This window comes from Mercurialis annua, linkage group LG3 (genome assembly GCF_937616625.2).
Source record: "Mercurialis annua linkage group LG3, ddMerAnnu1.2, whole genome shotgun sequence".
Classification (NCBI taxonomy): Eukaryota; Viridiplantae; Streptophyta; class Magnoliopsida; order Malpighiales; family Euphorbiaceae; genus Mercurialis; species Mercurialis annua.
The window spans coordinates 948,460-965,943 of record NC_065572.1 but is presented as its reverse complement, the minus strand read 5'-3'; the positions used below and the strand labels follow the sequence as shown (position 1 = coordinate 965,943).

Below are 17,484 nucleotides of genomic sequence, written 5' to 3'. Positions count from 1 at the left end.
CAACTAATTAAGTAATTATAAGAAAGGATATTAAGCATTAGTGGATAGATCTAGACCCGGTCGGAAGCACAATAAACAAAATAAAAAAAACAAAGTAAACGCTATGGAAGTTAAATTAAACAGAAACAGAACATTTCATGAGTCATGACTTCGCTTTTGGTGTAATAAGGCTTGTTTCGTGCTTTAACATTCACAACATCAAAACTAAACTAAACAATCTTTTTTCTTACCTTTATAAATACTTCCCAACTTTCTCTCCTAATCATTCATTACAAACTACACTTTTTTTTTCTCTTCACTTCCAATCATTTGCTCTCAATTTTTTTTCATTTTCTTGAAACCAAAACGAAACCAATACAAAACTCTGCATCTATGGCGACGCCTTTGGTTACCTTTTTCGCTTTAACGTTCGGTGTTCTGTTGAGCACTGTTGTCGCTGATCCTGACTCGCTTCAAGATGTTTGCGTCGCTGATCTTACTTCTGGTAATTACAATTTATTTCTCGAGCTGTTGTAATATAATTATATATTAGTTTGTTAAATTTGTCGGAATGCTATTTTGATATAATTATATGCTAATTCGTTGATTTTATTATAAATGACGAACAGGAACAAAGATTAATGGTTTCGTCTGCAAAGATAAGGCAACACCTGAAGATTTCTTCACCGCTGCCATTTCAAAGCCAGGGGCGACCAACAACACCTTAGGCGCTCTCGTAACCGCCGCTAATGTTATGCAAATCCCCGGCCTTAACACCTTAGGAGTCTCCATGGCTCGCATTGACTACGCTCCCGGGGGTCTCAACCCTCCACACACGCATCCACGCGCCACCGAGATTGTCTACGTCCTCGAAGGTGAACTCGACGTCGGATTCATTACCACCGCCAATGTGTTGATATCAAAGAAGATCAAGAAGGGAGAAGTCTTTGTTTTTCCTAAAGCGTTGGTCCATTTCCAGCAGAACAATGGGAAATATCCGGCGGCGGTTGTTGCAGCGTTCAACAGCCAGCTGGCCGGAACTCAGGGTATCGCCGCCGCGTTGTTTACTTCCACACCGACGGTTCCCGATAGCGTGTTGGCTAAGGCTTTTCAGGTGACTAATAAAGATATTGAATACGTGAAGGCTAAATTGGCTCCCAAGAAGAAGAAAAACTAAAATTTAAATTGAAATAATTTGTGTTTAAGTTTTGGGATTTGTTTGTGGTTCTTGATTATTTGAATTTGAATGTGTAATTTTTCATTTCCGTCACCTTATGTTCTATTTGTTTCGTTGGTGAATGCATCAAAATAAATTTCCTTTTAGGTGACCAAAATAAGAAAAAGTCCCACATGTTTGATTTTTCTTTTTATTGTAAATATTTAATACCCGTAGATTTAAGTGAAATCTAAAGATTTTAAATCAATAAAATAAAAAAATTATAAATTTAAAGATTTTATAAATTTAATTGGATATAAATTTAATAAATTTATAAAGCAAATGTAAACTACATAATAACGAATAATTTATTCATTTTTAAAGTTCTAAACTCCTTTCTAGAATATTTATATTTTATATTGGGGTGGCTAGCCTACATTGATTAGTCTACTATATGGGAAGACATTTTTTCTTTTCCACATAATGTATAGTTTGAAGTTTCAGTGTCTAATAAATCCAAAAATTGAGCATCATAAGTTCATAACTCCATCATTTGATTCACCCTCCAAATTAAGAATTTTAACTTGATAAAATATTTTAGAAGTATGCAAAAGAGAAGGGACCCGTATAAATTGTAGTCTCTAAAAGAACTCTTCATTTATTTATTTATAGTCTAACTTTTAAAAACATGAGCATATCTAACCTTTTAAAATCAAAAGATATCGACAGAATATATTATAAAATATAATTGACGAAATTTAAGAAAATGATAGTAAATAAAAAAACTGGTTATTAAAAAATAGTAAATAATTAGCCACAATTTAAATTTATTTATCGAAATTAGATCAAAATTAGCATTTTTAAAAATCGGATAATAAAAAAAGTTGGATAATCTTGAGAGATTGGAGCTAAATTGTAATGTAGGTTGAAGATTAATTTCTTGTGGTTACATTTTATTCTAAATACTTAACCCATACTTCACTCTTATGGGAGAAATAAAAGAAAATGAAATTAACCCCTCTGCCCAAGAAAAGTCAAGAGTACTGATAGACTGGATGGATGGCTTAATTGATTTCTTAATCACCCTATACATGATTAATAATACAATGTTTCAAGATAAGAATTTGATTCTTTACCCTTAATTTGCAGTTTTTTATTTTGGCCAAATAAATAAATACTCCCTAAAGCCAGCAAAAACAGGACCATACGTGCCTTTTTTCCATTAATTGATTATTAGTTAATTGAAGGATGTTATGGTCTGCCTTTCCTTATCAAACAATAGCTTGGATTATAATCCAGTTGAATTTAATCAACCTCAATATTTGTCTTAGGGCATAATTCTTTTGTTTCCATGGTGAAAGTGACTAGTTGTAGTGTCTACACACAGGACGGAACCAGCCCTTTTAAAGAAAAGGAGATAACTCCTTAATTTTATTTTAGTATAATTAATAAATTTTATTTTTTATATATCCCTTCTTAATTCTAATTCTAATTCCGCCCCCGACTACATATAATTGATACAATCTAGTGTTTTAAAAATTGAATTAATATGATTTAACAGGTTCATACTCTAGTTCAACTTATTAAATGTTAATATAGTATATTCTAGTTTGAGTCTATAAATTTAAAATTTTAATACATATAAAATTTTCAATAGTAAATACATTTATAAAGGTAATAAATTAATCATTACACTTTAACAGTAAATAAGAATCAAATAATTCAACCGATTCAAAATTTCTGAATTTTTATGATTTTTTTAGATTGAAAGATGTTGACTCATTTTTATACTATCTTTTATCAGAAGACTAAGCCAGATTGGCCTCGGATTCAAAATCAATTAAACCAGCCGGTCCGGTTCAATTATTAAAACACTGAAATTTAAACCAAAAAAGATTGAGGTGAGATGTTTTAGTTATATTTTAAGATAAATTAAGTGGACTACTATTTACCGCCCCAAATTACCACCCCAAGTTTTGACTGAAATGCCCCTATCATATTTTCAATTTAAAAACAAAAAAACAAAAATTCTCTCAACTCAAAAATCTCTCAAACCCAACCTAAAATCACGACGATAACCAGGCGATGGTGCACAGGGCCATCGCCATCGCCGGGCGATGGCCCTTAAAAAAAATAAAAAAAAATTATTTTTTATTAAAACAGTTAAAAATAAAAAACATTAATTACTGGAGGTTCCCGTCTTTTATTTCCCGTCGATTGCGACATAAATCGGCTCCAGTTATCGTCAGGATTTTAGGTTGAGTTTGAGAGATTTTTGAGTTGAGAGGATTTTTGTTTTTTGTTTTTGAATTGAAATTATGTTAAGGGCATTTCAGTCAAAATTTGGGCGGCGGGCAGTAATTTGGAGCGGCGAATAGTAAACCCCTAAATTAAAGAGAGTGATTAGGTTTCTCGTAGGAATATAATTACCTCATTATTATCCAATAATTGCTTTACTTTACACCCAGCCATCACCGCCTACACCAAATTTACAAGTACCATTCGTACCATAATTGACACATCCGACCAATAAAATTTAGCACCTATTCACTGCTTTCAATTAAGCCAGATATTTATAAAAAAAATAAGCTACAATGGGTAAAATCAAGACCTAATTACTTAAAAATCCCCATCTTGTACTATTTATTCGTTTATACCCTAATTTAGGAAAAAGTTCATTTGTACCCTTTTTTTGATTTTTTATTTTCATCACTACCCTAAAGAGCTACTTTGACCTCTTTTTATTTGAAAAAATATTCAAAATGATCCTTTATATTTAGCTTATATTCTAATTAAACATTAATATTATTAATCTTTTATAATGTTTTCATCCTTTAATTAATTTAATTGTTAAATATTTAAACTTTAGGGTAGAGATGAAAACGAAAAATCAAAAAAAAGGGTACAAATGAACTTTTTCCTACATGAGGATATAAACAAAAAAATATTACAAGATTGGAGATTTTTAAGTAATTAGGCCGTAAAATCAAAAGGCTAGATCATAAATTAAACAAAATTGACATTTTTAAAAAAATAAAAATAATTAACTACAATTAAACATCAAAATTAACTTTTTAAAAAGTTGAGCTAAACAAAATTAATATTTTTAGCGATTAGGTATTCAAATTCTATTTAAATCCAATGGCCAGTTGAGGAAGCAGTACAGCAACAATGGCAAATCTGATAATGAGAATCTCTATACTCTCGGTTCATGAGTTTTTCAGAGTCCATAACAAGCCGACATTTAAAGTTTGGCAACAGCCAACCCTTATATTATCAATTAAAAACATACGAAAATCAGAAAATAATACATCCAACGAGATCCTTGATCCAAGATTCAATAGCAATATCTAATTCCCGACATGTCATTCTGCGTATCCTGGTTCAGCCTATGTCTGTAGTTCTACTTGCCGGCTTGCCTGCCATCAGGAATCGCGAATAAAACTATAGGCTTTGACGGTCTGACAAAAGGAACATCGCATCTGTAGTAGCCTTTCCTCTCCAGTTGTAGTACCTCTCCTCGCTTCAAATTTCGCATGTTTGAATCCCCTATTGCTGGAATCTCCTTCTTCGTACATGGGTTAAGCACATCCATGAAATTCTCACCTTCTTCCAGCTGTGTTCACAACAGTTGCAAGCAACAACCAACAATTTAGTTTGATCAACAGATAATTAATTTTAATATGGCAAAGTATATTATTCATCTAACAAGTACTATAAATATACCATGATTTTAAAAATTTGCTAGTTTGGTCCATCTTTTTTTTACCTTTGCCAAATATACCCACAATTGAATATTGTACAAAATTTATCCTGATTGGCATATAAACTAAGCATGGATATATTTGGTTACACTCAAAAGATATGGACCAAACTGGCAAAATTTCAAAGTCATGGTATATCGAGCTATAGTTGTTGGTAAATAAATACATTTTGCCTAATAATATTAACACTTTAACAGACAATTAAACTCGTACAAGGATGTAGACGGAAATAGGCAAGAAATTACCTTTTTCTTTGATATTAGATAGTCAAACTCCATCAGTGTGATATTAACTAATTCATTTGTTTCTGGTAACCAGGTGAGCTTTAACTTTGTTGTCTTAACAGAGCCTTCGAGATGCAAAACCCCAACCAGCTCCGTAATTTGTCCACTCTCGTCCTTCACAACTTCTTTCACTATAGCATTCCCCCAATCCATTAAGGTCACTTCTTTATTTTCCTCCTTCTCAATGCTCACTGCATCATCATAGTCTAACCATACCCTCTTTGTGAAGGTTGTAGCTTTCTCTCCAGCACCCTCGTATTTCTTATGTCTTGGTATGACGCGAACGAAAGGGTTCTCAGGACCATTAGTCAAGGTCAAGAGCACACGTTTTTCTTCAATAACAGCAGTGTGTCTTGGGCAAACAGGATCTATAATTTTCTTATTAATTGTCCACAGTTTGTCCCATTCCATCAGGTTGAGGTTTTTTGATGCCCCCTAAAACAATGTGGACACAGAAATTAAACTTCAAGAACAAAGAAGCCTATCACACAAATTAAGCTAGCACAAATACGACAGCATATACTTGCAATGGCATGAAGTAAAAGATAAAAATGATGAATCTGAAAATGCCATTTTTGAAGCTATCTATCATCAATCCAAATGTATGATATAGCAACAGCAAACACATACACAGATGGAGTAAACATAAAGTATAACAAAAATGAGAGTCTAAATTCAAGGCCACGTTATCTTACCTGTTCAAGAATAAATTGTACTAATGCGTCAATTTTTAAACCTCTGCGTACAATTCCTTGAACAGTTGGAAATCGAGGATCATCCCATCCATCAACCTTTCCATTTTCAGCAAACCACCGAAGGTTACGCTTACTGAGAAGTGTGTATACCATATTCAACCGGCTAAATTCATAAAGGTGAACCTTTCTAATGCCCAAATCCTCTTGAATCCTGTGATATTGAGCATTTCGGTCATGGTACTCACTTGACCGTAGTGCATGCGTTATACCTTCTAAAGCATCAACATAGGGACAAGCAAAATCATATGTAGGATATATCTTGTACTTGGACCCAATTCTATGGTGAGGAACAGGATTACACCTATAATAGACTGGATCCCGAAGAGATTTGTTTGGATCCTGCATGTCTAACTTCCCACGAAGACAGCACTGTTTACCCCTTTCCGATCCTTCAATCATTTCCCTCCACAGCTTAAGGTTCTCCTCCACGGTGTTGTTTCTAAATTTTGATTCAATGCCATCCATTCTTTCTTTCTGCATTTGCTCACGTACAGTGTCATCAACATAAGCTTTACCCTCCTTGATCAATGCTTCAGCCTTGTTCATCAACTCATCAAAGTAATCCGACGTATGTGTAACTCTTTTGTATTTAACACCCAACGTCTCAACATCCTTCAAAAGGTTCTCCACAAACTCGCTGCTTTCTTTTGCTGGATTTGTATCATCAAAGCGAAGAATCAGCTCACCTTGATACCTCTCAGCAAAGTACTGGTTCAATAATGCTGCCTTTGCATGTCCGATGTGAAGGTAACCGCTGGGCTCTGGAGCAAATCGCAGGCAGACCTTCCCAATTTCCGCATCAGGAAGATCAACTTCAGCTGTTTTGCTTATTCCTTTTCCCTTTTCAGTGACATCCCCATTGACAACCTGTTCTTTTGATTTAGCTGCTGCAGGTTTTCCGCCACCTTTTTTGCTAACATATGTTGATGTGACTTCATTCAAGGCATCATTATACTCCATAGATATAGAGTTGAACCAACGTACAAGATTGGGGTATTTCTTTGACTTCCTCAAACTTTCCCATCTCTGCCCAGCACCTACAAAGAACACTCTGTCATATTTCACTGCAAAGCATCCACTAAGCAAACCAAAACCCCTATATTCTAAAGCACAATCGTAACTCAACATAATAAACATAAATCTTTAACTCAATTTGCTGCGACTCTACAAGAAGGGAACGGTAGTGGGGATTGAAGAAATACAATCAAAAAAGCTCATAATTATGCAAGTGTTAATCTCAAAATAATCCAGGTATAAAATGCATTTCAGTAAAACACTCATGGTCAATACAAAATATCCCCCATACTCTAATAGCATCTGTAGCAAACAATTCAAAGCAAAAGTTCAACCACAGTTATACAGAATCAGTCAAAATGTATATCTGGAAGGCGAAAAATATCAACGAACACCAAATGACCGACGAAAATAGATAAATTACAGTTAACAGTTAGAAGCAAATTACCTGCTAGACCAGCCCAAACAGCCATATCTGCAATTGACAAAGAATATCCAACCAAAAAAGTACGTGTTTCCAAAAAACCATCAATGTAAGTACATGCTGTCTGAAATTCAGACCCTGATGAAAGAATACTAGAAAAATCCAGCCACTCATCAATCTATAATTTTTAAAAACTAGTCAAAATTAGCAAAATTTAACTTTGATTTAAACTAAAAAAGTTGAGCTTGACAAGAAAATTCATCACCTGGGAAGATTGGAGAGCATCCTGTCCGTAGAGATTGGCAACACGACCAATGTATCGAAGAAGAACTAATGTACCTCGTAATATTGTCCTGTGATAACACAAACATGTCGATTAAAAAACAGAACTTTATTAGACAATATCAACAAAAATAGGATGAGTATATACCCATCGGAGAAGAGAAGAGTGGGAGGGGTAGAAGGGTCAGGGGTGAGAATAGTGGGAGTTGGGAGGTTGACGGCGGAGACTTTGGCGGCGGAGAGGACGGAGAGAGGCGGGTTATCAGGTGTGAAAGACAGCTCTTTTATCTCCATTTTGATGTTCTCTTTCTAATTTAGAGAACTATAAATTGTAATCAGATCGATAGGATTGAAGAATGCGGACTGGTAAAATGGTTTCTTGAAAGGGTTTAACGCTACTTATTGAAGAAAAAGAAATGGTAGGAGAAAGAGTGTTCAATTTGGATTTAGGTTTGAAATTTTCCAAAGTTCAAGCCCATGCTTTGGTTTCAAACCTCTTACGTTTGCACATAAAGTCCATGGGTGTAAATAAATGAGTAAAGGATCAATTTACCCCCTGAACTTGGTATGAAGTTTCAAATAAGCCCAACCTCGTAAAACCGGATCAAATCACCCCAGAACTATGCAAACCGGATCGGTTTCACCCTTTTGACCAAAAGAGAGAGTGGAATAGCCTAATTTTAAAAATTAATTCTAATTAACTCTAATTAATCTTAATTAAAATATTAATTAATCCTTTTTAATTTGAAATCTAATTAACACAAATTTTGAGGGCTTTTTCTATCTTTTTTCTAATTAAATTTAATTACTCTTATAATTAACTTATTTTCCTAATTAACAGCAAAACCTAATTTAAAATACCAAATCAAACCCTAATCTTCTTCTTTGTTTCATCTCTTCATTGCCGCCACTCATCCCTCAAACTTTACTTCTTCTCTGTTTCATTCATCTTTTCTTTTTCTCATCGGCGTTCATGGTTTCTTCGCCGGAATCGTTCATGTCGCAGCAGATCTAACAATCCCAGCTGGGGTCGTCTACTTTAAATAGCAGACGAATCCAGCTGAGTTCGTCTAAGCTGTTACAATGAATTCGATGGATCTTTTGCCGTTCATTTCCAGTGAATTGAAGAATCGATAGATCTGCTGCTCGTTTCTTCTTCCTCGGCAACTCGCCTGTGCGGCTCTTCTACGCCATGATTTTTCTTTTTGTTAGATTATTTTGTGTTATGCATATGAATTTGGATTTGATAAGGGATTTCTATGGTGTCCACTGGAACGTTGCAAATTGCACGTGTTTATGCATATGATGTTCATTCAATGGTGTTTTATGCATATGAATTTGGATTAACAGGTTGAAGGTTGCTGGACATGGGCTTATTAGAGATTGCAGGTTGCCTATGGTTGCTGTTATTGGGTTAGCTAGATAGAAATCATAGAATTAGGGGGAAAAGGCATAAAAAGATCCTTGAAGAACAAACCCAGATGAAGAACTGGGTCTCTTCTTCAAATTCCGGCAATGGGGCTGCCAGAATATTTTTTTCCTGGTTGTTTATGGGTTTTCAGTAAATCAATGGGTTTATAGTTTAAATTACATATAGTGGTTAAAGTTAAAAATGGCTCTTGTTTTTTTAATTAACAATTATTATGGTTTTTAAATTTTTAAAATTATAGAAAGATAATACATTTTTAATTATAATTAAATGTCAATTTTGTGAATAAAATAAATATTAAGGATTATTTTAAACTTTTAACCATTTAAAACCACTTAAAACCATCTAAAACTGGAGAGTGTGTTCACTTTCTAAGTTGAGAGTGGGGAAGGGGGTATTTGATTCGTTTTTGCATAGTTCTGGGGTGATCTGATCCACTTTTATGAGGTTGGGTTTATTTGATATTTCGTGCCAAGTTCAGGGGGGTTTCTGATCCTTTACTCGTAAACAAATTGTCTTACTTGTAAATATATCAAATATGATGATTGTTCAATAATTTATTTTATTCAATCCCAATACATCTCGAACTCGAGTAGCTCGAATTTAATCCGCATTCGAGTTCAAACTTGACATTATAAGCTCACTCGAGCTCAAACTCCAGCTTATATTATAACACGAATTCGGAATTACTCGAACTCGGCTTGTTTACAACCTCAATTGGATAATTTTATCTATCTCTCGCCAATCTAAACTTTAATTCATAATTGTATTCTCGTTCAACTTTTATTTTATATCTATATTATTCCTAACATTAGTACAACTCTGTTTCTATCAAAATTTAACAACACGGTGGCTAGTTACGGTCTTATTTAAATAATTTTTTTGTTTCTATGTGGTCTATTTTTGGTTCAAATAGGACTCCAGATAACCACCACATCATTAAATTTTGACGAAAAAAAGATGAAATGATGTCACATCATGAAATGTAAAATAAAAGACGAATGAGAATATAGTTACAAATTAAAATTTAGGGTCAACAGAAGAGAGACGAAAGTTGAGAGAGGCCTCTCCTTTACTTTTTTATGTATATTTTAAGATAATGAGTAATTTGGGTTAAAAATAAAAAGAAAGGATGTTGTATATTATTAGAATAGAAACCATTAACTCATTCATGGTTTTGGAGAGTCAAAATATTGCTGATTACGAATACCATTAAATTGATAAATCAACCAGCTTAAACCATAATTACATTCATTATAATTTAGACTTAACGCATATTGAGGTCCTCACACTATCACATTTTTAACAATCGAGTACCTATACTAAAAAACATCCGCACTGGATTTCTACCCTATCAATTTCATTCAAATTAAGTCCTTCCATACATTTTTCCATCCATGCAAGCACATTAAGTTCATCTCTAACGGAAATGGAAGGACTCAATGTGTTTATAATTGATAGTGTAGGGACCAATGTGGATGTTTTTAAGTATAAGGACTTGATCGTTACAAGTGTGATAGTACTGGTACCGGAGCTGCGTTATGCCTATAATTTACTTTGAAACAGTTCCCAGTAAATAATCCTAATTAAATAAAGCAAAATAAACTTAATACAGATAGAAGAATGAAGAATGAACAAGCAACTATTTTATGCCTTATTCATAAAAGATGCAAACTTTGTTGAACAAAAGGATGTAAGAGTTTGTTAACTCGCACATTTTCTACAAACTTGAGAAAAAACACAAATTATAACAAAGAGGACAGTTGCATTTCTGCAAATTTCTCCCTGCACTAACAGATGGTCATATCTTACATCCTTTCAAGTCGGTTAGGCTCGAGCTTTTTGGCTGGCTGCAAGTTCAACTGATATGATAAAACTCGACCTCCCGGCTTCCCTTAAGTATTGTACATCCCCGTTCATAAGCTTCGTCAGCTTTCGACTCACAAACAGACTGATGCCCTCATCAGAAACAACACCTTCACTACTGAACATTTGGTTCAGTAATGATTCTGGTATCCCACCACCAGCGTGTGTTATCCTAAACGACATTCAAACAGATTAATAAATGATATTTGTCATCGTGCTAGAAATATAAGCAAACATGTAAAATTGACACATTATGTGCCTGAAGTAGTACCTGAGTTCAAGATGCACGAGATGTACAGACTGTCCTAACTGATCTTTTGTAAACTTAGCTGCAACAGTAAGCTGGCATCCGTTTGGAGTGAAGTTTATTGAAGCCAATAAGAAGTCAGCCAACACCTGTTGAAGCCTAATGCTATCACCATATAATGTCTCGTTCATGAGCTCGTCAGCACCATCATGGATTATTCGTATTCCTTTTGCTTTGCTCTTCATTGTGACTTGACTGATGGCTGCAACTAGTACCTCATACAGAGTGAACTCGATCATTTCCAAATCCAAGTACCTGCGATGATTCCAAAGACAATAAATAAAACAGAATTAATTGAAAAAAGGTACGGTTCTCTGGCATCACATTATCACTAAACATAGTAACTTTGGACTGCAACAGAATAACACAATAAGTGCAAAAAACAATTAAAAAAAACAATCATACCCCTCAATGATGCTATCAAGATCCGAGTCATCAAGAATTTTGCTGAGTTGGCGTTGACACTGTGCACTAGTATGCAGAAGCTGCTTTTGTTCGGCATCCAACTCAGTACCCTCCAACATTTTGCGAGAAAAGGTAATCCCGGAGAGAGGATTCCTTATCTGCCTTTTTATGTAAGCTAATGTTTTCAATCTTTTCAAAGCAGTTTGCTCGGATAATCGCTGGATATGAAGTGCTTGCTGCAGCTCTTGACTTGCAAGTTGCAGGAAGCAGAAGACTCCAGTAATAGAACCCTCTCTATCCAATTTCTTACTCACACACAACAAGCACTCCACATACTTTCCATCCCGAGCAAAGAAGCAGAAAGGAACCTTTTCAGGTTCCTGGCTAGTCATGGCATTATTAAGTAAAACACCGAGATTTACAAAGGCTTCTCGGTTTTTGAGACGACAACAAGCCATGTTGATTCCAAAAACTTCCCCCAAAAGCATTTTGTCCATCACTTCTTCTCGCTTCCAACCAGTCAATTTTGTCATTGCCGGATTCCACTCTGAACACCAGCCGAATTCATCTGTTCCAAATATAGGAGGGATCAATGGGTTTGGGTTCTGTGCTATTGCTTTGTAGTCACCTTCAATTCGGGTGAATTTATCCATAACTGTCTTCTGGCCCGTGATATCTTGAGCCACAAAGCACACACCAACAACATTTTCATTAATGTCCCTGCTTGCGCAAGCATTTACAATTAAAGTGATAGGCCCAGCTTCCACCTTGGTTCCATGAGTTTTGATCTCAAATTGGATGTTCTGCTCCTCTTTGCCTATGAAAGGTAAAAATAGGAGCTCTAAAAAAGTTATACAACTTAAAGAGAAAATAGAACAAGGGATAATAAACATACAAAAATGATCATGTCATTTGCTTTAAGCATGTTCATAAGTTATGAATATAGATAGCATCACTGATTAATTCAAATCCTCACAAAATCATCCTTAGTCCCCCTAGAAGCATGACCTTTTTTTCCCCAAGTGCTCAGTTTGTATTGTGGTGTCAACATATAGGATTTGCATTTTCCCTAAGAACTAAAAAACAATGAAAAACTTATATTAACACATACCTTGCAATGCAGAAAACAACATGTTTTTGACTGTATCAATTGAGGTATCTTCCACAAGCGTCAGCAGATGCTTTCCAATTGCCTTGTCAACAGGAAGACCTGTCAACTCAGAAATTTTTGTGTTCCACCCATTCACGAGCCCATCAACATCAACTGCCAAAATCGGCACCCTGGCTGTTTCAATTAATCTGACCATCTCGCTAGTCACTGCTTCCAGTTCTTGCATCCCTTCAATTTTAAGGTCGCTGAGCCTCGAGTGAATTGCTTTGGCATCCATATCCATACTTTCAGAGTCTTTAAAAGCATTCCGCAGTATAAGCTGAAGAGAATGGATTGCGTCCATTTCGTAGTCCTTCCAAGGCAAACTCCTTGTCTTGACAACGTCAAGAAAGGCCTTGAAGGAAGATCTTGGATGCATCTTCCTACCGTCATCTTTCTCGCCAGGTTCATGTTTGGCTCCACCCCATCGGATTTCTGCAGCAGTTTGAGACCGAAACCAGAAGAGCATGTCCTTGGAAGTTATTCTCACAGCCGCCATTCCACAAACTACATCCCCATGAGATAGAGCTCCTGGGTACCCTGCATCATACAAGCTATCTGTACTCAAACCTGTGGAATCCATATGGTATTCAGCAAGCCACATGGCTAAATTTTGAATTTGGAGATCACTTGGAGTCGCTCCCAACTTCCATATCTTGTTCTTGTACAGCAATGCAGCCCCATCACACTTTACAAGATCCATTATGTTTGGACTTTGTGTCACAATTCCCAAAGGCGCATCCCGCATCAACATATCGCATAAGAGTGTCTGCGTCCGCAGGATGTTTTTTTCAACAATCTGATTTTCTAATTCCAATTCTTTGTTCACATGAATAGCAAAAACTTGAGCTAGAAACTCACAAGCATACCTTAAAGGGAATGGAACAAACCTCGGAGTAGTATTATGGCATACTACTAAACCCCAAAGTCTCTTTCTTTTCTGTGGTTGCACAAGAGCATCATCATCTTCAGCCCCTTCATTGACTATAACTGCCATAACTAGAGAAGCAATGGAGTCCATATTCTCCATATATTGTAAATGGCAGCTGTGTGGGGCCCTTAAGGTTGATCCACACAGGGTAAGTTCAAATTGAAGCTTCTCGTCTTGTATCACCATGACATGTTTTGCACGACAGTCAACAATCATTCGAACCTTATTTTTCATAAATAAAAAGCGCGCAGCCTGAGGGATATCAGTGGCTGGATAATGCAGACCCAGATAAGGCTCCAAACCCGGTTTTGTAACCTCAGATATAACTTCTCCATGGTCATCATCGTGAAATTTATAAGTCATCACCCTGTCATAACCAGTAAGCTCAAAGACCTCCTGAACCATGGTATCGCAGAGCCTTTCCAGGCTCCCACTAGGCAATGACTGCAACCTAGCAATTGCTTTAGCGGCCAGCTTATATGACTGCAAGGCCCCAGCAGCAGTCATGGGGACCTCATAAGGTTTTACTGGCTCAAAATCAACTATAAAACTACCAGTTACACGATGGACAATAGCATAAAAGGGCTTCCCAGAAGTCTTGCAATGAACTAAGATGGGATTCAAAAGAGAGACATCACCAAATCCCAGAGCTTTCTGCAAGGCAGAGGCGCTGGGTGCTGTAAAGATGGTCCTTGTGTCAGTTCCAATTCCAAGAACTGGGTGATCCCCGACACTCGGCACTGCATGACTAACCATGGTCAACATTTCGGGGGCATTCTCACTATATGCAATAACCTTAAATGTTTTCTCATCTAAGGCCAGCAAGCAACCAAAAGGCTGGATCAGCTTCCCTTTCTGGATATGATGAAGATAAGCTGTGGTTACTTTGTCCGACCTCGGTGGTTGATCACCATTAATGGAACTGGTGACACGCACTGTGTTTGAGTAGTCAAACGAACTACCGGACTCCTCAAAATCCGCATGAAGCTTTGCATCTACTGTCGTCTGAGCAATAATCCTAGCACTGTGTCTTGATCTCGCAGAACTGCCAGATGAGGATTGAGCTGGTCTTGAGGAAGACATCTTCACCCACTCTGCATCGGTATACAGATTAAACTCTATGAATAAAAACCGTTTGCAACATTTCTACATTTAGTTGAAGCAATTAACATATTTCTAGATTCGGACATACAAAATAATCACAACCAATCCTATCATCTCTGTATAGCGTACTTTATAGTATAAGAGCATGTACTTCTCATATCATGACATTTGTTTTATCTATATACTATCCTAGTTGTATAGCATGACTGTTATTTCTCTCATCATCATAAACTGAAAATGAAAATGTCATAGCAATTATCCATCATTAATGTTCAAATATAAGAGTTTACTATAAAATCCATGAGTTACACGAGATAAGAAAACTCAGTAACATAAGCTCATATATTCTACCAGTAATTCAGTAGCAAAACAAAGAAAAACACATTCTTAAACATACTCTCATCAATCTCAATATCTCAAGAATTAGTTATCTAGTCATACTTCTAGTTTCGTTTCGACACATTCATAGCTAAGCTCATAAACTACTAAACTGAGCTAAAGTTCTTCAGCAAGTGTAGAATCATTACAGAAACACAAATCTCCATAACAGTAGTGCACACAATAACTTAAAGAACAAAAGCTAGCAATGAAAAGCAAAAAAGAAGAGAAGAAGTCACTAACCTTACTTAGCACAATCTTTAAACCAGAGTAGTCCAACTGATAAGGCTATATAAAAGTAACTACTTAAAGAAGAAGAAAGAAGAAGAAAACTTTGAAATGAGAATCCAAGAAAGTACAACCAATCTTTTACCAACCAATTAAACAAATCAAAGAAATTTTTTAGTGTTCAAAGCAAAATCTCGATCACCGCTTCTTATGTCTGTGTGTGACCCCCTCCAACACCTGCCAATCCTAGCACAGCGAAATCAGGGACCACCATAATTATATTATAATCATATAATCATTATAATATGCAGTGTGATGATAATATAAACAAATTGAAAAATCTTACCCCCATTAAAAATTCCACAGCTTTCTTTTGTGGGTAGGTTTCCTTTTCCCCATCTAACTCTTGCATCACCCTCCATGACTGAAGTTACTGTCTTCATGTGTCGGTTAAGTGAACCATTTATCGTTTTCTTCGAACCCAACTTCGAAAAGATCATAACTTTCTAATTTTAGCTCATTACAAAACCAAACCCTATTCGAATTGCTGTCATACACAGACCATAAAGTTGGAACAATTTGACTCTTGTCAAACATTTCAGCTTACCAAAGTGGTTTCTTTCAACAAAAGATTTAAACTTTAGTGGTTTCGAACCCTTCCCGTTTCGAAAATGTGTCGGACATTTGGCATTTCTGACAGATCTTCAATTTTAACATAAAAAAACCTTAAAATAATACTGTTTTCGTATCTATATCTAGATCCAAGTGTCCCGGTGCATGTATGTATCGGTGCTACCTAGGATTTAGTTAGTTAGTCTTAAGTTTGGTTTATTACAATCTTGGTATATGGTTTCTTGGAGTATTAAATACTAAATATAGTGTTTAGGACTTAAGTAGCATTTGATATCTCCAATAAGCAACTTGTAACGGTATTGTCGTTGGATTAGTTTCTATAATTAGAATTTAGGTGTAAATAAATCAGTAAAAAAATAGAGACAAGTCCAAGTGATGGCAAGTGGGATCTTTATGTATCATGAGCCGACAAGAAACAGATAAACAAATTATAAAGGATAAGAAAGGAATAGTTTTTTGAGTGGTGGGTTTTGCTTATTTTCTTTATGAGATTGATGCACAAATTTGTGTATCTATTTGTACCCTTTTGATTTTGAACAATATGGTTAAGGTTATGGGTCATGGAACTGGAATATGAACTAGCAAAAGAGCAGAAATTGCCCATATTTCCCACATTATTATGACATTATCCACACTACACCAACTCAGCAAGACCATACCTAGGAGAATTTTTATTCATACAAAGTGGATGATCATAATGCGTGATGGTCATCACGTGTACATCTGCTCCAATCAGATTAGCTTGAGCCCATATTCGGTGGCGGAGTCGGGATTTTTACTCGGAAAAGACAAACTCTTTTTACCTTTTTAGCGAAACGGCATTATTAATATGATAAAATGAAACGATCCAGACAATTGAACTACGCTTTAAGAGGTCTCTGGCCGGTGGAGGGGAGCGGCCGCCGATCCCGACACCCTCCCCGATCCGCCCATGTCGATATTTACGTTAGGAGTTGTTTTCTCCTAGACATATTAGATGATGGGAATGAATGGAAGAGTAGTAATTAGGACAAGTTCCTTATCAATTGGCCTACTCTCTTCTCTTTTGTTTCAATCTTGGATTTGTGTCCCTTACATCTTTGAAATGATTGATAACAAAGTTTTAGGGCACATGGGTGTACTCTCTAGTTTAGTTCAAGACCCAACAAGTTGCAATGGGCACCATTTGGCACCATCATAGTGAAGGGGATCCTATGCTACGTCGCCCATCCATATGCTTTTGTTGATTTCTAGAACTTGCCATTTATAGAACTTGTAGTTTAGCTTCGGTCATCATTCCATAGGAAAATGCATGAATTGTAGGCATCAATGGTACGATGCATCAAAGTTTTATCAGTTTACATTGAAAAGCCAAGTCATTTACAGTTAAAACTGGTAATTTAGAAAGTTCGGAAA

At 35.8% G+C, this 17,484-nt stretch overlaps 3 protein-coding genes across 4 annotated transcripts; 1 reads left to right on the top strand and 2 right to left on the bottom strand.

Annotated features, from left to right (window-relative positions):
* Positions 1-190: 190 nt before the first annotated feature.
* On the top strand, positions 191-1,249 carry LOC126671910 (germin-like protein subfamily 2 member 1). Its single transcript, XM_050365736.2, has 2 exons — positions 191-484; positions 609-1,249. Exons 1-2 carry the CDS (start codon positions 373-375, stop codon positions 1,154-1,156), a joined length of 660 nt encoding a protein of 219 aa, XP_050221693.1. The 5' UTR covers positions 191-372; the 3' UTR covers positions 1,157-1,249.
* Positions 1,250-4,296: 3,047 nt separating this feature from the next.
* LOC126671909 (glutamate--tRNA ligase, cytoplasmic) lies at positions 4,297-8,134 on the bottom strand. The gene is made up of 6 exons (XM_050365735.2): positions 7,807-8,134; positions 7,642-7,729; positions 7,401-7,554; positions 5,879-6,975; positions 5,145-5,618; positions 4,297-4,751 (listed from the first exon to the last, which is right to left on the bottom strand). Exons 1-6 carry the CDS (start codon positions 7,950-7,952, stop codon positions 4,539-4,541), a joined length of 2,172 nt encoding a protein of 723 aa, XP_050221692.1. The 5' UTR covers positions 7,953-8,134; the 3' UTR covers positions 4,297-4,538.
* A 2,577-nt stretch (positions 8,135-10,711) lies between these two features.
* Positions 10,712-16,514, bottom strand: LOC126671307 (phytochrome A). Of its 2 annotated transcripts, none has more exons than XM_050365070.2 (6): positions 15,803-16,514; positions 15,472-15,702; positions 12,777-14,840; positions 11,666-12,482; positions 11,225-11,515; positions 10,712-11,125 (listed from the first exon to the last, which is right to left on the bottom strand). In XM_050365070.2, exons 3-6 carry the CDS (start codon positions 14,827-14,829, stop codon positions 10,915-10,917), a joined length of 3,372 nt encoding a protein of 1,123 aa, XP_050221027.1. In that variant the 5' UTR covers positions 14,830-14,840; positions 15,472-15,702; positions 15,803-16,514; the 3' UTR covers positions 10,712-10,914. The 2 variants fall into 2 exon arrangements, with proteins under 2 accessions (XP_050221027.1, XP_050221028.1); XM_050365071.2 differs by having other exon boundaries at positions 15,472-15,693.
* Between the last annotated feature and the right edge of the window lie 970 nt (positions 16,515-17,484).